At 37.1% G+C, this 24,429-nt stretch overlaps 1 protein-coding gene across 1 annotated transcript in view; it reads left to right on the top strand.

Moving 5' to 3' along the window:
* Positions 1–24,429, top strand: part of RNF130 (ring finger protein 130) — a 108,166-nt gene that overhangs the window by 27,613 nt on the left and 56,124 nt on the right. The window contains exons 2-3 of the mRNA XM_082837156.1: positions 1,786–1,980; positions 20,511–20,761. Of these exons, the coding sequence (XP_082693282.1) occupies positions 1,786–1,980; positions 20,511–20,761 (446 nt within the window). The remainder of the gene's footprint in view (positions 1–1,785; positions 1,981–20,510; positions 20,762–24,429) is intronic.

Here is a 24,429-nt window from a genome sequence, read left to right as displayed (position 1 = left end):
GGTCTTGCTGCTTCCATAACTGTGTTGTTTTCTCTTTACTGCACTGTGAATGAGTAAGAAATCATAGGGAGGACAGGATAAGTCACAGGAAAAATAGTGAATGTTTCACAGAAGACAAGCATACAGATCTCTTCAGATATTCTTGAAAATTTTCCCAAGACAGTGAGGTTATCATAACACATTGGCTAAACGCTTATATTTTTAAACAGCATAATTATCTGTGAAACAGATATTACTGAAAGTAAAGTCTGTTTCAGGATTTCAAAGTTTCATGATGCCTTGACTGTGTCTTTCAATAGTTGACTACTAAAATCATGACATAAGCTTTTTTCTGTCTGTTTAATTTGACTGAGAAAGGACTAAAGTTTCAGAGTGCAGAAACTGTTTAAGGAAAAGGATGAGTCATAGTCGTCGACAATATCAACCATGGCGAATTGTGAAATCATTTATCTCCCACTTACTGTGTATTAGGAGACCCCTGGTAGCAAATATGCTCTCATTGCCATCCATCACCATAATAAGAGAATTTCTTTTGCTAAGCAATGTGCTTCTGGGGTGTAGAAAGCAAACATTTCCCCACTGGTGTTCTTTTTATACACTTTATTATTGATTAATATTTATTTAATATTTTCATTATTTATTTGCTTCTAGTGTTACCTTTTTGTGCTGTGTTCCTCTCCCTCCCTCCCTCCCTCTCAGCCCTCGAAGTACTGGTGACCGGCTCCAGGAAGGGCTTGGGCCCATTGTCCTCTGGCACTGCATACCTGCAGTCTTCAAAATAACATTTGTGACTTTTTTCCTCCTTCTGAACTGCCCTTCCCTTTTCATTTTAACCTGTTATAAATGCGAGGATGAGGAGTGGAAAGAGCAACCGGGACAGCTTTTTAAGATTTGCAAAGAGTGCCTGAGCTATGATTACCGTATTTGCAGGATCAGAAATTGATGAGCTTCAAGTACAAATTTAAATGTACTTGAAAAAACTGTCCCTCCAAATCTAGGACAATGACCATGTAATTTATTGTCCCAAGGGATAGTTTTGGTGTCTCTATGTATCTTGTTAGACAAGTGGATATAGTAAGTTAATATATGTATGCTAATGTGAAACTGTAGGGTAATATTTACCAGTAAATATAAATTAGAGGAATAACATCTTAATTCTAGTTTCATGTTATTTTAGCTAATTTAAACTTTCAAATACAGGCCTGAACTTTTCTAATTTCCTTTGACACTTACTGAGAAATTGGTTCAAGCATGCTTGAATTTCAACAAGACTGCTGGGTAACTGAACCAAAGTTTAGTTTGGCTTCCTCATTTACCCCAAGCAAAATCAGTCTCCTTGTGGTGATGGTGGGAGATGGGGATCAAGAGATGAGTAACTGCAGATGAATGAGCAAAAGTCAGGGTAGCTCAGTCACTTGGGTTTCTGGGGGGTTCTCTGTATTTGCGTTTTTTCCCTCCTCTCTTCACCAGTCTACATTGGATATTATCAGTCTTTTATATTTTTGTCAATCTATAAAGTTAAACAGAATTTTTCACGGTTTTAATTTGCATTACAGGTAACATTTTAATGAAGCATCTCTCTCCCTGTGCAGATTTAGATTCAGATTCATTGCATTGTCCTTTGTGGATGTATTTATAGCTCTGCTGGCAGTGAGCTGCTTGAAGTGCTGTAGAGCTGTATGGTATCCAGAGAATAGTTGAGCACTTTGATGAAGACTTGATTGATTTTATTTACTTGAGGAAAAAATTAATGTCTGTTTTCTTTTTCTTTTCTCATCTATTTAGTTGCTGATCATCTGGGCTGTGATCCTCAAACACGGTTCTTTGTCCCTCCTAACATCAAACAGTGGATTGCCTTGCTGCAGAGGGGAAATTGCACCTTTAAAGAGAAAATATCACGGGCTGCTTTCCACAATGCAGTTGCTGTAGTCATCTACAATAATAAATCCAAAGAGGAGCCAGTCACCATGACTCATCCAGGTAAACAAAAAAAGGAAACTGTAGACTTTGTTTTTCTTCTGAGAAATGATTGCTTTATAGGTAGGAATTCTACCTCTTGCTCAAACCATATCATTTCCAACATAATTCAATGATTATATTTATTTTTGGTATTGCCATTTCTTTGTTGAGATGCATGTCTTTTTTTCCTTTAGTTGAACTTTTTTCTTAAATAATGACCATAAAAGCCTGTAAAACTTGCACTTATTAAGTAACTGGCTGTGACTGAATCCTTAGTCATTTTACATTTTACTTGATAACTTTGAAAAATAATATATTAGATTTAGAATCATTCATCCAAGTTATGTCATGGATTCTTAAGGATTACCTGTTTGAGAAGGATGCTTTTTATCTTATCAGGATAAATGTTGAAACTGACTTAGTAAGTATTATAATTACAGTAGTAATATTTCTTCATTTCTTGTCGAAGCATTTAGGATATTTCTAATGTACCTGTTTTAATAACAATAGTTGCAGTTTATTGAGCACTGCTGTGTATATGGCAGGCACTATATGGCTATGAGCTTTTCTGGGTTTTAATAGAATTTATTTTTTAGAGCAATTTTATGTTCCCAGCAAAACCTGGGCTTTTTTCAGACTGGGTTTTTTCATTTAGTAATATGCATTTAGGTTTCCTCTGTGTCTTTTCATGACTTAATAGCTCATTTCTTTTGAGTGCTGAATAATATTCCATTGTCTGGATATACCACAGTTTATCGAGTCACCTACTGAAGGACATCTTGGTTGCTACCAGGTTTTGGCAATTATGAATAAAGCCACTATAAACATTTGTGTGCAGGTTTTTATGTGGTCATAAGTTTCCAGCTCCCCTGGATAAATACCAAGGAGCATGATTGCTGAGTTGTATGGTAAGAGGATGTTTAGTTTTGTAACGAACAGTCAAACTGTCTTCCAGAGTGGCTGTACCATTTTGTATTCCCACCAGCAGTGAATGAGAGTTCCTGTTGCTCCACATCCTCACCAGCATTTAGTGTTATCAGTTTTTGTATCTTGGCCGTTGTAATAGGTTGTTTTAATTTATGTTTCTCTGATGACATATGATGTAGAGGAGCCCCCTTTTTATATATTTTCATAGCCAATCCTCACCATAACCATGTATGGTACAGGTACTCTCCCACTTACAGACCAGGAGACTGAAGCAGGCAAGGGCCAGCAGAAGAGAGGCTTAGACAAAGGTTTTTTGATGGTCTTTCAGTTCACCAGTTCACTCTCTTAAAATTGAAACCTAGATAAACTTTCATTCTGCATTCATAAAAATTTTAAAGATTAATGACTTATTTAAAGAATTAACTTTTTTTTTTTTGGCTACGTTGGGTCTTCATTGCTGCGTGCGGGCTTTCTCTAGTTGCAGCGAGTGGGGGCTGCTCTTTATTGCGGTTTGCGGGCTTCTCATTGTGGTGGCTTCTCTTGTTGTGGAGCACAGGCTCTAGGCGCACGAGCTTCAGTAGCTGTGGTTCACAGGCTCTAGAGCACAGGCTCAGTTGTAGCACATGGGCTTAGTTGCTCCACGGCATGTGGGATCTTCCCGGACCAGGGCTCGAACCCGTGTCCCCTGCAGGAGGATTCTTAACCACTGTGCCACCCAGGAAGCCCAAGAATTAACATTTTAATCATGTAGTTAATATTCACATAATCGATTTCAGACAGTTATCTTGCAAAGATCTCACCCTAATTGAGGGTCATTGATACTTTTGTGTGTATCTTGATAGGATAATGCAGACAGATTTAAATTTTATTGCTCTGACTTGTTTTCTTCCCTTCAAATTAAGAACTAAAAATTTTTTTTTGTAATTGCAAAAGTAACACATGCTCATTGTAGAAAAACTGAAACTAAAGAAAAGTTATAAAGAATAAAATAGAAAGAACGTGTGATTTTCACTATCCAGAGATCACTTTTCATTTCTTCAGGGAAACCAAAAGGAAATTAAGGGTCAGTCTGATTTTGCAGGACATCGTGTGTGGGAACACTGAATTCAAGACTGGTTTTTCAAACTTTCAGTTACCAGGGGTAAGGTGGGGGGATAAATTGGAAGATTGGGATTGACATATACACACTACTATATATAAAATAGATAACTAATAAGGACCTACTGTGTGGCACAGGGAACTCTACTTAATACTCTGTAATGGCCTATATGGGAAAAGAATCTAAAAAAGAGTGGATATATGTATATGTATAACTGATTCACTTTGCTGTACACCTGAAACTAACACAACATTGTAAATCAACTATACTCAAATAAAAATTTTTTTAAAAAAAGACTGGTTTTTCTGCTTAGGTCTCAGAGCAGGTGACAGTTTGCTCTCCTCAGCTGCCTTAGAGGTAAGAAAAACTTTGAAATTTTGGACCTTATCGATTTCTTCTTACTGAAAACATGAAAAATGAATAGGGAGAAATTCAGCTGAGCAGATTGTGTTTTTCTTCCTCTGTGATGTTATTTTACATACACAGAACCACAGAGAAGTAGCGAGAATGAGAGTCTTTTAAGTATGAGAAGATCTGGGGATTATTAGAGAGGGAATTGAACTTTTTTAATGATTTTTGTTTAAAAAAGGAGGGAATTCTCTATAAATTAACATGGATTTCCCATCTGTGTTCCTTGAAATGTTAGTGTATCCAGATATGTTCCATAGATGACCCATGGAGAAAAAAGGTAAATGATAAAATAAGTTTTGGAAAATGCTTGAAAAGTATTCCACTATTATCCTAATAAACATAATGAGGTCTCTGAGAAGTCTTAAAGACTTGTTTTAATTGATTAACCTATGGTTTCCTAAATTTATTTGACCATGTAACTTTTATCACATTTTAGTATACAACAACAAAAATAAGGAAATTTAGGGATAGAGTTTGAGGATATATTCTTAGGAAATGGAACTTTTGTAAGGCAAATGGAATGTAAGAGCAATAGGAAATGGCTTTATGTTGTAATTAGATACACAGAAAATTAGAAAGAATAATATGAGACAGTGACTTGATAACAATACTTTGGAGAGAAATTTAGCACCATCTGATACGTTAAAGAACTCACACATTGTGATCCAGTAATTTCACATCTAGATACGTGCTCTGGAATACTCTTCAAAGTTTGATGTGCGTGTGGATCCCCTGGAAATTTTGTTAAAATACAGATTCTGATTCAGTAGGTCTGGGGTATAGCCTGAGATTCTGTATTTTTAATAAGTTTCCAGGTGAGGCTAATGCCACTGGCCCACAGATCTTGCTTTGAGAAATAGGTAAAGACAAGAAAACTAGGTTTTAGTCTCGGATTTTTCACTGACCTCCTCTGTGATGTAGGCCACGTTGCCTACTGTGTGGGAAGACCTTTTTCGTCTCTAAATCTATTTCTCTGGAAGGCCATGAATCCCTATTATGTAGGATGACAACATAGAAAATCTTTATACTCTGAGAACCACTTGTTTTCCTGGCTCATTAATGTGTCACTGCTTCTCTCTCCCTCCATAGAGCCCCTTCTTTTCCTGTTTCTACATGAGGTTCAAGGACCCTTCCATCAGTCACTAGATTCCCCCAGTGACCTATAACTCCACATCTCAAGGGGTAGACCCAAAGATCCATGCTTTAGTCCTCCCTTGCTCTCATGTCAATTCTATCCACCCTTCATTTAAGAAAAGAAACCTTTGTGCTATGCATTGTGACATGAACTAATACGAAATGGTAAGAGTTGAAAAAAAGACCCCTGGTCACACCCTCAGTGAGTTTACTATCCAAGGCCCCTGCAGTCTTCACGGTGTCTTTTTGTACCTCTTGACAGTACTGTCCTTTTGCTTTTATGTTGTCATCATTTGCATACTAGACTGGCAGTAGAGAGAAGACTGCGGGTTTCTTTAAGTTGAAGTTTGTGTCTTATCTTTCTATTCTCTGCAGTGGGCAGCAGAATACCTTGAACAAAATAAGTATGTGCTACATTGAAATGATTTCATGAAGACATTTAGCTTTGTTAAGGTTTCTTTCCATTTAAGGATATATTTTATAACTAATTTTTAAATTTCACATTGTTAAGTATAGGTATTTCATTTTCTTGCTTTGTTGATGATGTTTCAGGAGCTTGTTCACGTTTGTTCTAATGAATGCCCTTCATCTGGTGACTGAAGGACATCTTTTCTGGCGTAGTGTCCATGACATAACTGACAGGAAAGACCGCTCAATTTGTGGTTTTATTTGTTACCTCTAGTTGGCAGAATAAGTTCTTTGTAGTGAACAGATATGTGGCAGTGTAAAGGGGGAAGTTATGGGCTCTTGGATAGTTTAAAATAATGCACATTAAAATAATACACATTTGTCTGAAAGTTAAAGATTTATTTTCCTGGTTTTTAAAAATTGATATAGACTTTACTGTTTAACAGTCATAAATTGTGTCAGATCGTTGTCAAATTGGAGATCTCTTTTATAGTTTTATTTGTATGTCTGTAAGAATCTGTGGACATTTTTTTCATTGTTAATAGGAAGATGAAGTAATTTAGATAAACATGTACCCAAATAATAATGTTGCTTTTCTATCTTTATGTCAGTTAGCAGTATCAAATGCTGCTTAGTGTTTCTTTGGCTGGTTGAATAGAATTAGTTAAATAGCTCTTCACCTTTTTCCCATCATATTCTCTTTTAAAAAAAAAGTATATAGCTCTATATCTATTATCTAGCAATGAATAGAAAAAAACACTTTGTAAAATATAGAATAAATCACTTTGTGAATAGTAAAAATTCACACTTTATGAAAACAAAGATAAATCACAAACATATTGCAAAATATCTTTAAATATCCATAATTTGGGGCCACTTAGTGTCAATCTGTTATTTTATTCTAAAGCCCATCAAGAAAATGGGCTTTTAATAATATATATTATTAATATGTAATAATACATTATAATATCAATATAATAGTCATACTATTGTTTTAACTGTTTTAAAGTTTTTAGGTTCTAATTGAATATGGATTTAATTACCTCAGAAAAGGTTGAGCTTGCATTAAATGTACTGCTATAGCAGGAAACAGAGTCTTAATTGTATCTTTTGGCCTGAGTTTGCATATATCTCTTCTGTATCTTCCATATGATCCATCTACTTTTTCAAAAATTCATAATTATCAAGAAAAATCTGACACTGAAACATATAAGCAGTAGCTTTTAAAAAATAACAGCTTTTTGGGCTTCCCTGATGGCGCAGTGGTTGAGAGTCCTCCTACCGATGCAGGGGACACGGGTTCGTTCCCCGGTCTGGGAAGATCCCACATGCCGCGGAGCGGCTGGGCCCATGAGCCATGGCCGCTGAGCCTGCACGTCCGGAGCCTGTGCTCCACAACGGGAGAGGCCACAACAGTGAGAGGCCCGTGTACTGCAAAAAAAATAAATAAATAAAAATAACAGCTTTTTAAAAAAATGACTGCTGATGATTCTGTTTAAAAACATTTCTTATAAGCTCTAAATTTGTCCTTTATTTCTCTGGAAGTGGAGAGCCCCTCCCTCTGCCAGATACTTAAGACAACTTATCTTCTAGCCTTCCTGTCTAACACGGACATTGCAGGCTCAGCATCCTGAGTAAATTGTTTGGACTCATCACTTAATTTGCCTTTTTTAAATTAATTTATTTATTTATTGGCTAAGTTTGGTCTTTGTTGCTGCGTGGGCTTTCTCTAGTTGCGGCGAGTGGGGGCTATTCTTCATTGTGGTGCGTGGACTTCTCATTGTAGTGGCTTCTCTTGCTGCGGAGCACAGGCTCTAGGCTTGCGGGCTTCAGTAGTTGTGGCTCACGGGCTTAGTTGCTCCGCGGCATGTGGGATCTTCCTGGACCAGGGCTCGAACCTGTGGTCCCCTGCATTGGCAGGCAGATTCTTAACCACTGCGCCACCAGGGAAGCCCCTTGATTTGCCTTTTTATCTTGCCTGTGCTTATCCTTTCCTCTCCAGCAACAGAAGAGGAAGAAGCTAAAATAATGTAAAGGATCTGCATGGGGTTTAGAATACTGGCTTAGAAATCAGGTCCATAGGTTACAGGACAAAAGACATTTTTTACTTGGTTGCTTTTCATATGATGATGACCTGGATTTACAGTTGCAAGCTCAGAATTAGTCCCACAGGCACAGCTGCTAAGGAAGATGATGCAGCCTGGCTGCATGTGTCAGAGGTCTGGTGAGGCTACTTACCCCTTAATTGATGCCTTACAGTGCTCCTCAATTTAGGTTTTTCAGGGGGTGGGATGTGAATCATATCGGGGCAGGATAATTCTTTGCTCTGCAGAACTGTCCTTTGTATTTACAGAATGTTTAGCCTCCCAGGCCCATTCCTACTAAATGCCAGAGGCACCCCTCCATGTTTGTAACAGTATAAAATCCCCCAGAGTTTCTAGACAGTCTCTCCCTAGGAGGGCTTTTCTACCTACTGTCAAATTCTAAGTCTACAGAGCCTTTAGAGGAGGAATGAAAAGAGATCCTTTGTTGGTGAGGGTAATGGCAACAGAAAAACTGATGAAGGGAAAAGTGATAGGCTTTTATATTTACTCACATATAAGCATTTCTGGTGTTCTTTTTTTCTTTCTACAGTTACAAGTTCCATCTGGTGTCATTTCCCTTTCAATATAGATAATTTTTTTAATCATTTCTTGCAGTGCAGATCTGCTGTGATGAATTCTCTCATCATTCATTTACCTGAAAGTGTCTTTTTTTGCCATCATTTTTCAAGGACTTCAGATACAGAATTCTGGATTTCAGCACTTTAAAAGTGTTGTTTGTTTTCTAGCCTCCTTTTTTTCTGATGAGTTGTTCCCTTTTATAGAATGACTCTTTCTAAAAATAAACCTTTTAGAACAGATTTACATTTACAGAAAAATTGCAAAGATAGTACAAATAATTCACATAGACCCTGCACCCAGTTTCTCTTATAATTAACATCTTACTTTAGTATGGTACATTTGTTATACTTAATGAACCAATATTGGTACATTATTATTAACTAAAGGCCATACTTTATTGAGATTTCTTTAGTTTTTATCTAATGTCCTTTTTTAGTTCCAGGATCCCATCCAGGATATCACATTACATTTGGTCATTATGTCTCCTTAGGCTCCTCTTGGTTATGACAGTTTTTTGAGGACTACTGTTCAGGTATTTTGTAGAATGTCCTTCAGTGGGATTTGTTTGTTTTTCTTATGATTAGACTGAGGATATGGGTTTGGGGAGGAAGACCACAGAGGTAAAGTGTCATTCTCATCATATCATATCATGTACTACCAATACGAGTGATCACTGTTGATGTTGACCTTGACCACCTGGCTGTTTGTCAGGCTTCTCCACTATAAAGTTTCTCTTTTAGGACTTCTTTAGGTCCAGTGGTTAAGAATCCGCCTTCCAGTGCAGGGGATGCAGATTCAATCCCTGGTCAGGAAGCTAAGATCCCACATGCCGTGGGGCAACTAAGCCCACGCGCCGCAACTACTGAGCCCACACGCCACAACTAGAGAGACTCTGTGCTGCAACTACAGAGCCCACGGGCTCTGGAGGCCGCATGCCACAACTAGAGAAAAGCCTGCGTGCCACAACGAAAAGATCCTGTGTGCTACAACTAAGACCTGATGCAGCCAAAACAAATTATAATAATTAAATAAATAAAGTTTCTCTTTTCTCTCTTCCATGCAACACTCTTCAGGAGGTCATTGTGCACAGCCCACACTTAAGGAGTGGGGAGTTAGACTTCCCCTCCTTAGGGTAAAGTATTACATATTTACTTGGAATTATTTCATCTGGATGATTCATCTCTTCTCTCTTTATAATTTATTCAGTCATTTATATGTATCAGTATGGACTCATGGATATTTATTTTATACTTTGTATTGTAATACAGTGTTACTTATTTTTTTGATCAAATTATTTCAGCTTTGGCCATTGAGAGTTCTTTCAGTTGACTCCTGTGTCCTTTGACATGTTGCCATTACCATGGGTGTTGGTTTTTTGTTTGTTTTGCTTTTTTGAGGACTTCCTTCTTTTCTGGTTCTGTAAGATGCTACAGGATCATCTTGTATATATTTCCTGTCCCAGTCCTAGAATCAGCCATTTCTCTGAGGAACCCTAGTTTCCATTTATTGGAGAATGATATTAGAAACCAGGCTCTGGGTATTAGGTGTACTTGTTACTACTAAGGTTCTGTTGCTTCTGGGCCTTCCCAGTTGACAGAGCAAGGAAATATATGTGTGTATACTAATACCTGTATATACACATATCTATAAATATTTCTACATATAACCATTTGCATCTATATTAAGCTAAGAATAAGTTCATACTTAGGTCTCCAACTCTAATCCATTACATTCTAATGCATTACATTACATAGATCATTCTAATTTTCTCTCTTTGCTTACCTGTAAACTCCCACTCCAAAAGCGAGAAACCTGGCTGACACCAACCACCATCCATTTTCTTAATTGTTCAGTTCACTGAGCTCTCAGACTTAGAAGTTCTTAAACATAAGTAACATATTGTAAGGCCTTTGGAGTGCTGGTGCTTGGTGTGAAAGCTAATGTAAATTACTTTCTTCTCAACTTAAATCTTCCCTGGCTGGAATGCCTAACTGTGTACTTAACTTTTCTTTCTCCACTCATTAAAAATTTTTTATCAAGAACTTGTACCTAATCAAACTTATAAGCTTTTATACAGCAAAGGAAACCATAAACAAAATGAAAAGACAACCTATAGACTGGGAGAAAATATTTGCAAGTGGTTCAACTGACAAGGGCTTAATTTCCAAAATATACAAACAGCTCATATAGCTCAATATCAAAAAACAAACAACCCAATCGAAAAATGGGCAGAAGACCTAAAGAGACATTTCTCCAGAAAAGACATACAGATGGCCACTAGGCACATGAGAAGATGCTCATCATCACTAATTATTAGAGAAATGCAAATCAAAACTACAATGAGGTACCACTTCACACTGGTCAGATGGCCATCATTAAAAAGTTTACAAATAATAAATGCTGGAGAGGGTGTGGAGAAAAGGGAACCTCTTACACTGTTGGTGGGAATGTAAATTGGTGCAGCCACTATGGAAAACAATATGGAGGTTCCTCAAAAAACTAAAAATAGAGTTGCCATATGATCCAGCAAACCCCACTCCTGAGCATATATAAAGACAAAACTATAATTCAAAAAGATACATGCACCCTTATGTTCATAGCAGCACTATTCACAATAGCCAAGACATGGAAACAACCTAAATTTCCATCAATAGATGAATGGATAAAGAAGATGTGGTATATATATACAATGGAATATTACTTGGCCATAAAAAAGAATGAAATAATGCCATTTGTAGCAACACTGATGGATCTAGAGATTAATATACTAAGGGAAGTAAGTCAGAAAGAGAAAGACAAATACCATATGATATCACTTACATGTGTAATCTAAAATGTGCCACAAATGAACATATCTATGAAACAGAGACAGAGAACAGACTTGTGGTTGCCAAGGGGGAGGGGGTATGGAGGAGGGAAGGATTGGGAGTTTGGGATTAGTAGATGCAAACTGTTATATACAGGATGGATAAACAACAAGGTCCTACTACTGTATAGCACCGGGACCTATATTCAATATCCTGTGATAAACCATAATGGAAAAGAATATGAAAAAGAATATGTGTACATATAACTGAATCACTTTGCTATACAGCAGAAATTAACACAACATTTTAAATCAACTATACTTCAATAAAATTTTTTTAAATTGAAAAAAACTTATAAGAAACATAAATATAAGTATCTTAACTTGAAAATGACACAAAACTAGGTGGATCTTGGAACATATAACAACAAAAAGAAAGTATTCATTAGGTCAGCCTGCAAATGGGTTTAAAAAAAGTTAGTAACAAGGTTTTGTGGTGACGTGGCTTAAGTAACAGTTCAAGTGGAGGACAGCTGGGAACCTTCAATCATGTAAGCTCAGCATATGCTAACATGTGCCATGGCTGCTAAAAAAATATATTGAAGGCTTGGCCTGTATCCTTGTGAACATAATATTCAGATGAAGGAAGACATTAGTCTCATACTGCTCTTGATATTGGAAGTATTCATTCTTTGTTGAAAGAATTGAAAAAGACATTGAAAAATGATGTCCAAAAAAAGAACAGGATGGAAAAAGTCTATAAACGTGTTTTATCAAACACAGTTTGGAATTTGAGCATCAAAATGAATAATGATAGTATTTTAGACCATTAAGTAAAAAAAAAAAATAGTAACTATGACTTCATACTGATCTAAAAAGTAAAATAAATTGAAAGTTTGATGAGGGATAGAATACTTACCTGGTCTCGAAATACCTCCCTACAGAATATTTAATAATTACTAGGGGAAAAAGAGTAACTTCACAGTGGAAATGCCTGGAGGACATCTCTTTTACAAAATGATCAAAGTGAATGTCACCAGTAATGGGATATATCAAAACTGCGCCACCTGGGAGTATTCACTGAAAAGAGCACAGCATCACTTCTGTGATGTTACTGCCAGAGGTATATGACCTGAGTCTAGCCACAAGGAAACACCAGATAAATCCAGAATGAGGGACATTATACAAAATAACTGGGCTGTAGACTTCAAAAGTGTCAAGGTCGTGAACATCAAGCAAAGTCTGAGAGACTATTCCAGACTGATGGAGACTAATGAGACATGACGGTTAAATGCAATACATGGCTCTCATCTGGGCCGCTATAAAGGACATTATTGGGAAATTGAGTAAATTGAATGGACTCTTAGATTAGTAATGTATCAGTGTTAATTTCCTGATTTTGATGGTTGTACTCTGTTTATAAATGGTTTTTTGTTTGTAGAATACACACTAAATATTTGGGGGTAATGTGGCATCATGCTGGTAACTTACTCTTGAATGGTTTGGGGGAAAGGTTTTTATATGATATTTCTAACTTGTAAATGTTAGATTCTTTAAAAAATCTTTTAAAAAAGAATAATTTGGGACTTTGTGAATAATTAGTATGGAGAAAAGATTGAGGTGGAGCCCCAGGGAAGATGATGTCTTTGACTATCAGAAGGACTGTTGTGTAGAAGAGGAATTTTCATTGATTCTAGAAGGTGTTTCTTATATTTGATGGCATCTTACAGTTTATTGACAGGATACAGTGATGATGCACCTTACAGTTGATGGTATTTTACACCATCAGTAAATGAAATACAGTTTATTCAGTGGTGCTTCCAAGAGCCATGAATGGGCACTTAGGAATCAAGATTTTAGTTATAAAAAAGACCTTTCTAATACTTAAAACTACCCATGGACAGAACCAGTTACCTACAAAGAGTCAGTGATTTATAGGGTGTTACTGTATTATGTTGAAGATGACCCCTAAGAGCTCTTCTATCTAAAAGATTTGATGACTCTCTTAGTGTCTGGTGCTGTCTTCCTCATTACTTTCCTACCTTTCTGCCTCTCTACATTGAAGGAAGAAAGTGGCTTTCTTTTCCATGCTGGTCTTTGCTCCTGTGATCTTTTCTTTTTTATGATGTAGAGATTACCTGATGAACGCATATAGGCAGGAGATAGTATAAGAAAAGAAACTGACATTTGAGTGCTGGGCATTGAGCCTTTGCTCCACTTGTGTGAGGTTGAAGAACTTCCTACTCAAGGAATAAAAGAACAAGGATTCAGTAGACCCTTGTTCTTTTTGAGGACAAACTACAGTTGAGAATCATCAGGAATTATCAAGCAACTCTGGAATCGCTCAGTGGCTCACACATGGAGCTCCTGTATGTCAGCCTCGGGGCAGGAGGTTTAGGTTCAAACTTCAGCACAATTTCAAGTTAGTCAGTGTTGTGAACCTTGTGGGCATCAGCTGTATACCCATGGTGCTGGCATTTTCTTGAATCAGTACAGCTGCTCTCAAACCAGTGCACTTCCACAATGACAAAACTTCACCTTTCATTCTCTTGCTCCATACCCTGTGTCCCTCCTTTATCACAGTCATTCACTTCCCTGCCTGTCACTTCTCAGAGGCCTTGACTCCTGACAGACTTACCCACACATGGTCCTGCAATCATCCTGGCCAACTTCAGACCTTATGGAGAGTGAACACCCAAACCTAAAATTCTTTCCTCAGATCCTTTGACCATTCCACCTCACCAGGAACCTAGGCCTCATTATTTCCTGGAATTTTTGTATTCTGGAGTCTCAACTCCAGTGTCCTATTCTCCGACTGTTGCTTCTTTTTCTCTCCCTCTCCTGTCATTTGGGTTTGTTGAAGCTTCCTGTTCCTTGGGCTCTCTCTCTGTTTTCTCCCACTTATCCTCCTCCACACTTCACACTTGCATTCTACTTAGATCACAAGCCACTATTTCAGTCACTTTGACAGTTTCATTTGGTTAAGAAGTGTCTACCGTCACATGACTATCAGTTACCTTTAGGTCCATTTGCCTCCCAAAATGCCCTGAGTGTCAAGGAGTTTGAATTTTATTTAGTTGATGGAAGGGACACATGAAAGTCTTTGAACAGAGGAATGACATGACAGATGTGTTTTAGAAAAACCACTAACAAATCTCAGTAGGAGATATATAATTGATATAACCTGTCATCCACATTGATCAGAATTACTGCTGTATTCATTTCATAATAGAATGTAACATCTTTTTTTCTCCCTTGAATTCTTTAAGGGGTCAGTGAAGACACAAGTGAATATACTACGTTTGAATAAGTGAAAGTATTGTAGATTAACATCTGAGAAAGACTTAAGTCAGTGGAAGTGAGAGTTAAGAGAAGCCCTCAGATCATAAGTGAGCAGATTCATTGAGGCACAAGCACACAGGGCTCAGCCAGTCTGTGCAATGTGACTGGTAGGTTAGTACAGAAAATCCCTGACCTACACCTACCTTTTCCTTCAGCAGCAGCCATTCTAGAACTTTAAAGAAATTTTAATCTCTTTCACTTACAATATATGGTGTTCTACTTTACATATAAAGAGGTCATTGAATTCTATAGGAATAACTGATGCCACTATCAGAAGTTATAAAAGTATCATTGCAGACACTTAATGTGGGAATGCAGCATTCCCCTGAGCTATTTTTTATGGGAAATTTCCTAAAATTATTTAAGAGCTTTAAAATTCCTTAAAACATTGGCAGCTGATTTGAACTTAACAAACAAGTTCATCTATTAAGGCATAAAACCTCTGCTAAATGGGATTTTGCAGGTAAGCTTATAGTACAAAAGTGAAAGAGCTTATAGTAAAAGCACTTTCTCCACTTGTGGCCTAGTGCCTCAAACAGTTCATTTGCTCTTTTCCTGTATCTGCCTTTCTAGAGTTAAAGTATCAGCTGCCCGGCTGAATTGGGCTTGCCCTGAGAGTCATTCTCAGGAGCAGGGTGACGAAGACAGTTGAGGGGAGAGGATGGTGATTTCTGATACTTCCCAACTGCGGGGACTCCCTGAGCTGAAGCTCAAATCCTCTTGGAAGCCAGGAGGATTGTGTTGGTCAGCAGATACCTGAGTGTTTCCCAAGGTGGTGGGAGAAATTAGAATAGGAGTTCCAAAATATTGTGGTGGGGGCTTTGTGGTTTCCTCCAAAGAATGCCTTCCTCTACTTTCCATGAGTAATAATAATACAAGTAGAATAAGCTCAGTAAGCTGTAGCATTTATTGAGCATCGGCCATGAAGCCTGCAGGTAATATCATTTTTTGAAAGAAGAAACTGAAGTTCAGAGAGGTTAAGTATCATGCTGGAATTTGAACTTAGACATCCTGACTTCAGAGCCCAAAGGAGGTTAATTCTGAGGTTCATTTTTTGGCCCCTGAAAATGGATTTTGTAGTCAGGATTATAGCAGCATTACCATATTTTTCCACTTACCCTTTTTTCCCATTAAAAAATAGAAGTGCTAAGTGTTGCGGGGAGGGGGACTCTTTTTTACAGAAAAAATGCCAACCCAGAAGTTCTGTTTATTTAGTAGGAAAAAAAGATAAGTAGAAAAATATTGAGTACAGAACCACTTTACAAAATGTAGAAGAAATCATAGTGTTAGAAAAATCACCATTTTACAAACACTATTATAGTAACTGATTCAGGTGGGCATTAGTGGGTGCTCAGAGCATTGAATGAAAGATTATTATTAGCCAAGTGATAAAATTCGCCTTCATCAATAAAGGTAAAACCCGACATATGCTTCCTGATGTATCATACTAGAAGGACATAATGTCACCTGTGTAGCATTCCTACCAAAAATGTTTACTTTGGAGATCTAATCATGAGGAAACAATCAGACAGATCCAGGTTGAGGAACATTTTTAAAACATATTGCCTGGACTCATCAAAAAAGTTAATGTTGTGAATGACCAAAAGGGACTGAGGAACCTGTTTTAGATCAGAAGAGACTAACAAGAAGAGACAACTATGCACAGTACCCACATCCTGATTAGGTACTGGGTACTCAACTAACCTAAACAGTTCTCAGAGTCATTATTAGAATCAGAAGTATTTTGAATGTGGACAGTATGTTGCAGAACAACGTCATATCAGAGTTCAGTTTCTTGAGTATGATAAATGAACTGTGTCCTTGTTCTTAGGAGATAATACTGAAGTATTTAAGAAGGAAATGTCATGACGTTTGCAACTTATTCTCAATTGGTTCAGCAAAAATAAATACACACAGAAAAGGTGAAGTGTTACCAGTTGACAGATCTAATATAAAGTGCATGAGTGTTCATATAGTATTGAAATTATACTGTAGGCTTGAAAATTCTCAAAAGAAGAATAGAATTGTTTATTAAAGTAGCCATACTCAAGCAGAGGAAACAGATTCACATTAAAGAATAACAATGGAGAAAGTTTTCAATAAAATAGGTGAAATCAGGTATCGCAACTAGGTTTTTACTTAATTGGCATCTCTGGCAAATTAATCCTGGCTGCTGGGCATGTTGAAATGCATGGGATTCTGAGGCCATATTCATGATTTATTAGTATTGTTTGCCAAGGGCTTCAGATGTGAGAGTGGTGATGAATGTTCCAAATATTTGTCATCTTTCCTTGAATGTTCACATCGTTACAGTCTAACTAGTTCTTAACTCATTATCAGTCACTACTTGATCTAACCCTAATTTTATCCTGAGCTTACATATTCTCTGGCATTAATATCCTCCCCCCACCCCACCCCACCCCAGAAGCTGGGCCAAGGCTTCACAGTCTTTAAAAGTGAAGTGTCTGAGCCAATCCTTAAATTAAGTTCTTTGAGCCCAGATCACCTTTTATGGGTGGGGAATGAGGAAGTCTGTGAACCTCTTCTGAAATTAGAAGGGGGTGCCCTACCATCAGATTCTCTAAGGGATTTACGACCTAAAATGGTTGAGACTAATGCCTTTGCTGGTATTCTGATGATCTGCTGTAATTATTTTTCACTTTGTTTGACCAGCAATGTTTTAGTCTCCTTTCCTGTCACTCTTCCCAGTCTCCTCCATTGTAGTAGCATCATGAGACTACCTGTGTTTGGCTCCTCTCTCTAGTCCCTTTAAAATTGTCCTTTGCTCTTTGAGAGCAGATGCAGTTTTCATGTAATCAAGAGCAGGTGTAAAGGAAAAAGCACTCTTTTGTGTCTCTTTTACTACTCACACGGAAAACTTCACTTCCGACGCTTCTGGTCACCAAATGTTTGTGGGGTTTTCCCCATACCAAGCAATTTTCAGCAACACTAGCTGGGTGTTCTGTAATTCAATTTGATTCTGACACTGTCTGCCTGGGGTTAGCATCAGATCCCACAAGTTAAGGGCTCAGTCCCACAAGACATCCCACCCCCCACACCACCGCTTCAGAAGCCAGTTGCAAGTCCCACGTTGTCACCAGTACTTCTGACCCACTAGCAGTAAGTTGAGGTTCCCACAACCCCCTCCTCCGGTCCAAAAATTTGTTAGAATGGCTCACAGAACTCAGGGGAAAACTTACATTTACTGATTCATTATAAAGGATATAATAAAGAATACAGGTGAAAACGTACATAGGGCAAGGTGTGTGAGAAGGGGCTCTCTGGCATGCCATCCTCTCACCACCTCCATGTGTTCACCAATGTGGACGCCCTCTAACCTCCATACTTTGGCATTTTTATGCAGGCTTCACATCTGTAGTCCCTCTCCCTCCCCAGAGGATTGAGGGGTGGGGCTGAAAGGTCCAAACTTCTCCTCATGGCTTGGTCTCTCTGGTGACCTGCCCGCATCCTGCAGCTATCCAGGAGCCCGCCAAGATTCACCTCATTAGAACAAAAGACACTCCCATCACCCAGGGAATTCCAAGGCTTTTAGGAGCTCTGTGTCAGGAACCAAGGTCAGAGACCTAATATTAGAACAAAAGATACTCCTAGTGCTGTCACTTAGGAAGTTGCAAGGGTTTTAGGAGCTTTGTCCCAGGAACAGAGACCAATATGTATCTTTTCTACTATTTCACAGCAGATAATTTTCCACTCTCTCTGCAAAGTGAACATTAAGGAGCCTTGATGATAGGATATGCTCAATAAATACTGTTGAAGGGATGGTTGAAATAACTAAATGCTTCTTCTCCCAAACAGCTTTCCAATTGAAATTAGGTGGTGCTCATTTAGTGTTGTTTGAATGAATGACATTACATGGATTGGTTCCCTTGGCTACCTGTGCAGCTTTCCCACCTCCTTTTCCAGCTTGAGTCTTCAAGAGGGAGCCTCAGAACTGATTTCTAAAACCATTTGTACCTGGTGTGATTATAAAGCAATGAGACTGATTGTCATGTGTTGTTTGTGGGATCCGTCTCAGTTACTTTATAGCCATACCTGGTATCTTATACTGCAGATCATTGCCTGTTGAACAACATTTTAAAAGCACTTAAGGTTTCTAAATGGAAATTTTAAATGGTTTAGCATCGTTTTATGATTTTTTTCTGACTTATCAGAACTCTTACTTCAGAAAGATAATTAGAGTTAACTTTGTTGCTTGCTTTAATTTTGCAGTTTTCTTTCTGTTTTTGGATTTTTAATCAGTATTCTGATAAACTGCTGATAAATTCTGATGAAATGACTGGCACAATTTTGAATAAGGTTATACAAAGGTGTATGTTCCATTGGGTTAAACTTTTCTTAAAACTTTTTATTATTAAATTTATTTTCAGTTGTATATGGTCTTTTGACTGCACATTGTACAAGGATAGTCCTTTTAGTTAAATATGATAAATGAAACATATAAACTAAATATTTAGTAGTAGTAGTCATTGAAGCCTTCGAAAGGGCAAGTTTGGGGGGTTTTGATTTTGTTTTGGTGGTTTACATTTATATGCACAAACTTTATTCACATTTAAGTAAATGGTTATAATTTTCTCTTTCCCAAAATAAAATGTCTGTTCTCCTTCCTTTGACCCCCACAGTCTCGGGGCTCTTTGAAGAAGGCCTATTGTAAAAGTTGCATGTTGCCACAGGCAGCTTCACTTATGAAAGGATGATCACTGACAGCTGGATTGGTGATAGAAAGGCTTCTCTTTTTGCTTAAAAGAAAGTGGTAAATTATTCCCTTTCTGGAGAAGGAAAGGGATAGAAATTTCATGCTGTGCATAGGAGAGAGAGTCACTTGCCTTTACTGTATTACTGCTTATGTAATTGAAAGAACTGGACGACTAGGAGAGCAACTTACAAACATCCTTATAAGTAACTTAGATAGTGGCTGTAGCGGAACCTCTGGACAGCTGTTAGAAGCAGCAAATATTTTGATGCCAGACTAGTCCAGAGTTTTAAAGTTTGGGCATTTCTCAGGAAGGGTTTGATTTCCACAAGATTTCTGGGGTAAATGAAAAAGGAACCTTCCTCCAGTCTGACCTACACATAGGATCAAAGTTAGTTTCAACTGTTATTGATCAAAGATACCACCATTTGGCATTTTGCTGTTGGAACTCTATTATCAGATTTGTGTCCTAAGTCAGTGAAATTATAAAACTGTATATCCTGTACTTCTGCTTCTTTCTATTCCTTGTGCTAGTTCTACACACAATAGGTGCTCCATAAACATTTGTAAGAAAAATTAATGTAAAAAATACCAATTTTTGTACTATAAATGCTTTTCCACCTTTTTATAAGGAGTTGGGACTCTCAAAAGAACATTTTAAGATGGAAAAAGTTTTACAGTGAAAACCTGCCATGATTTTATCACATTTCTATTGGTGTATAATACAATGCTGTGTACCATCTTTTGTTACATTTGGCTGATTTAATCTGTTTTTTAAATATAGTAGTAAGATAAGTTAATATGGTTCTTAACACTGCCATCATTTTATGCTTTAAGTGCGTTTAAGTCTTAAGTAGTACACAACAAGTTTCTGTTCCCACTTGGTGCCAGCATACCCAACTGCAACTTCATTTCATTTGAAAAGTTGAATCTGAAAACCCTTGCCATTAGCAAAAATTACAGTAGTTTTGCTAAGTAGCATTTTTATATATTTGATGTTCTATAAATTTTAAATGTCACTTGAGTATATATATTTATTTTACATTACAGGCACTGGAGATATTATTGCTGTCATGATTACAGAATTGAGGGGTAAGGATATTTTGAGTTACCTGGAGAAAAACATCTCTGTACAAATGACAATAGCAGTTGGAACTCGAATGCCGCCAAAGAACTTCAGCCGTGGCTCTCTAGTCTTCGTGTCAATATCCTTTATTGTTTTGATGATTATTTCTTCAGCATGGCTTATATTCTACTTCATTCAGAAGATCAGGTACACAAATGCCCGGGACAGGAACCAGGTGAGCTACCAGTACTCTATATTGATTGATGCTTACTGGCCATAATTCATAGACATCTGTTGTAATCATACATAATATGAATATTTTTTCATTAAAAAAAGTGGTAACCCTCAGTCATTTTAATATGTTGAAAACATATCTATACAAGTATTTTAAGGATATTTGAAATACCTAAATGGAGAAATTATTAAATTTACAGTGATCACTTGGAATATTCCAGGTAAATGGTTAACTTAATATCATAGTGTGATCTCGCTAATTCTGGTAATTTGAAGAAATATTACAAAGTTGCATTTTTAAGCTGGTAACATCTGCTGTCAGTGGCAGGGGAGTTGGAAGGGTGGGGGAGGGAGACTTTTCACTATATATATTTTTGTTCCATGTGAAATTTTTCTCCTATGTGAATTTTGAACTATGTATTATCTATTCAGAAAAAATAAATTAAAAAGAAATTATCTGTCCTATTTAAGCTTAGCCATGGGGCAGTGATGAGGTGGGGAAGGACCAATAGAAGAGATATATCTAGATAGTCATCCTAGAAATTCCACTGACCAGCGCAGTGGATTTCAGATGAATGAACAAAAACAGAAAAGACAATAATATACTGCCCTGTAGTAAAGGGCTTGCAGATGGTTTTCCGTGAGTTTATTACTTAGTTTGTTTGATGTGCTATATATAGAATATCTACCCTGGAGCCAGGTTTGAGGTATTAGGTCCCATTACCAGTCCTATGCTTTTCTAGGACACTAAGAAGTAAATTGCTTGGAGAGTGGTTTGAAGACAATTTTTATATAACACCATCCTCTCCTCAGAGTACATCTAAGTCCCCATGGAGGGGTGTGAAATTTTCATCCTTCCTCATTCTAGTGAAAAGAGCACAGACTTTGGTGTGGAGTTCAAATCCTAACCTTACCACCAGTTTGCCCTTGTCCCTCTTGCACAGTTTTTTAAGCTTCTCAACTTGTTTCTGCATCTGAAAATATGTATAAAGTATCTGAAAACTATAATATATTGAACATTTGTGTGCCAGGCTCTGTGCAGCATCCTGTACATCTTTAAAATATTTATCATGATAATTTTTATTATTTATAATTTCAGGCTTACAGAAAGTTGCAAGAGTAATATAAAGTATTTCCTTGCCCAAATTCTCCAGCTGTTAACATTTTACCATATTTCCTTTTTAACCATTTGAGAGTAAGTTTGAGATAAGATGCCCCTTTACCCTTAAATACTTCATTGTGTACTTTCTAAAAGCAAGAACATTCTCTTATATAACCACAGTGTATGATTATCAAAATAATGAAATTAACATTAATATCATTATCTGATCTATAGACCTTTTCTAAGTTTTGTGAAATTATCTTAATAATGTCCTTTATAGCAAAGAAAACCCTGGATTGATCCAGTCAAATTGTATGTTGTGTTCAGTTGTCACGTCTCTTTTAATCTGTTTTATGACATTGACATTATTGAAGAGTACAGGCCAGTTGTTTTGGATTTGAGCTTGTCTGATGTCTGATGTTCCTTCATGATTAGATCCAGGTTATATGCATTTTTGTCAGGAATACCAGTCCTTTACATTTGTTAGTTTTTTATTTTGAGGTAGGTGTCATTTCACATACGTTTATGAGAAATAATATAGAGAGATCCCAAATACCCTTCACCCATTTTCTCCGAGTGGTAAAATCTTGCATAACTACAGTAAATATCACAACCAGGATATCAACATTGATAAAATCCACTGATCTTATTCAGATTTCTCCAGTTAAACTTGTGCTGGTGTGTGTATAGTTCTGTGCAGTTTCAGGTGACCACCTCCACAGTCAAGATACAGACCCATTATCACAGGGATCTCTTGTGCAAATTCTTTTATAGCCACAGCCACCTTTCTCCTACACCCCTGCATAACCCCTGACTACACTAGTCTGTTCCCCACTCTGTAATTTTGTCACTTCAAGAATGCTATATAAATGGAATCACATAGTATTTAACTTCTAGAGTTTGGATTTCTTCATCTAACGTAATTCCCTTGAGATCCTTCCAAATTGTTATATGTCAATAGTTTATTCCTTTTTATTGCTGAGTAGTATTCTATGGCTTGGATGTACTATAACTTGGTTAACAAAATTGTTTCCAGTTTTGGCTATTATAAATAAAGTGACTATGAACATTCATATACAGGTTTTTGTGTGAACATGAGTTTTCATTTCCTTGGCATAAATGTTCAAGAGTGCAATTTTTTGAGTTATTATGATAAGCACATATTTAATTTTGTAAGAAACTGCCATACTCTTTTCCCAAGCAGCTGTACTATTTTACATTCCCAGTAGAAATGTATCCCTGATACAGTTCATCTGCATCCTTGACAGCATTTGGTGTTGTCAGTATTTTTCATTTTAGCCATTCTGATAGGTGTATAGTAATATCTCTTTTGTGATTTTAATTTGCATTTCTCCAATGACTACTGATGTTGAACATCTTTCATGTGCTAAATGCCACCTGTATATCCTCTTCAGTGAAATGTTTATTCGTGTCTTTTACCCATTTTCTACTGGGTTGTTTGTTTTTTACTGTTGAGTTTTGAGAGTTCTTCATACATTCAAAATACAGGCCTTTTGTCAGAACTGTGGTTTGCAAATATTTTCTCCCAGTTTCTCCCAGGGTCTTTTGAAGAGCAAAATTTTTAATTTTGATGAAGCTTAATTTATCAGTTTTTCCTTTTATAAATTGTGCTTTTGCTGGCAAGTCTAAAAAAAAACTCTTTGACTACCCCTAGATACCAAAGATTTTCTAATTTTTTTCAAAAAGTTTTACATTTAAGTCCATGATCCATTTTGAATTAATTTTTGTGTAAAGTGTGAGGTTTAGGTTGAGGTTCCTTTTTTTGCTTATGTCTGTCCAGTATTGCACCTTTGTCTAAACCACAAAGCTTGATTCCTTGCCCAGTCTTCTCCTCCTTCTAATTCTTGTTTCCCAGCAACAAGTCACCTCTTTCAACTCTTTCATCTGTTCCTTCTGTTATTAACTTCATATAACTAAGTAGCATGCTATACTCCTTTTTAAAATAAATTAAAGGTGTTTTTTAAATATATTGCCATCATGAAAGAGTGAAAGTAAAATGATCAAGAGTAGCTCTAAAAGGGTGTTCTTGACAACCCTAAAATATTGGTTTGAATGTAGTGCATCTCAAGGACTTTTGAAAAAAGCAAATGGTTTGTCCCAGGAGCCTGCTCTTTGACGGTACTGCTTTAATTAGCACCCACCATGGGGCCTGTGTGTGATGAAGGACTCAGCATAGTCACCATCTGGCGCAGGCCACAAACGGGAACTGGTTTTGCGGCTGACTGCACGCAGACTTCCTAAGCATTCTTCTCCAGACGCTGCTGTAGCAGAGTGGTATTCTGACCTTCGTTCCTCCTTCCGTTTTTCCTAAGGTTGAGAAGCACTTGATGAAATTTTTATGTGGCTTAAAAAGCTTAGCTTATTAAAGTTTAATACCAAGGTGGCAGCAACTCAACTGGTTGAAACCTTTGGCTATTTTAAAAGAGAAACCAGAACTATTAGTGAAGAAAAATAAGTGAGTTTAAGGAGAGACTCATTTTCTCCCACAAAACTGTCATCGTGAAGCAGTTCTTTCTACAGAATATGCTACCAAAGAGAGCCATGTG

The sequence above is a fragment of the Leucopleurus acutus genome (genome assembly GCF_964270905.1).
Source record: "Leucopleurus acutus genome assembly, chromosome: 3".
NCBI lineage: Eukaryota > Metazoa > Chordata > Mammalia > Artiodactyla > Delphinidae > Leucopleurus > Leucopleurus acutus.
This window is presented reverse-complemented; position numbering and strand designations above follow the sequence as displayed.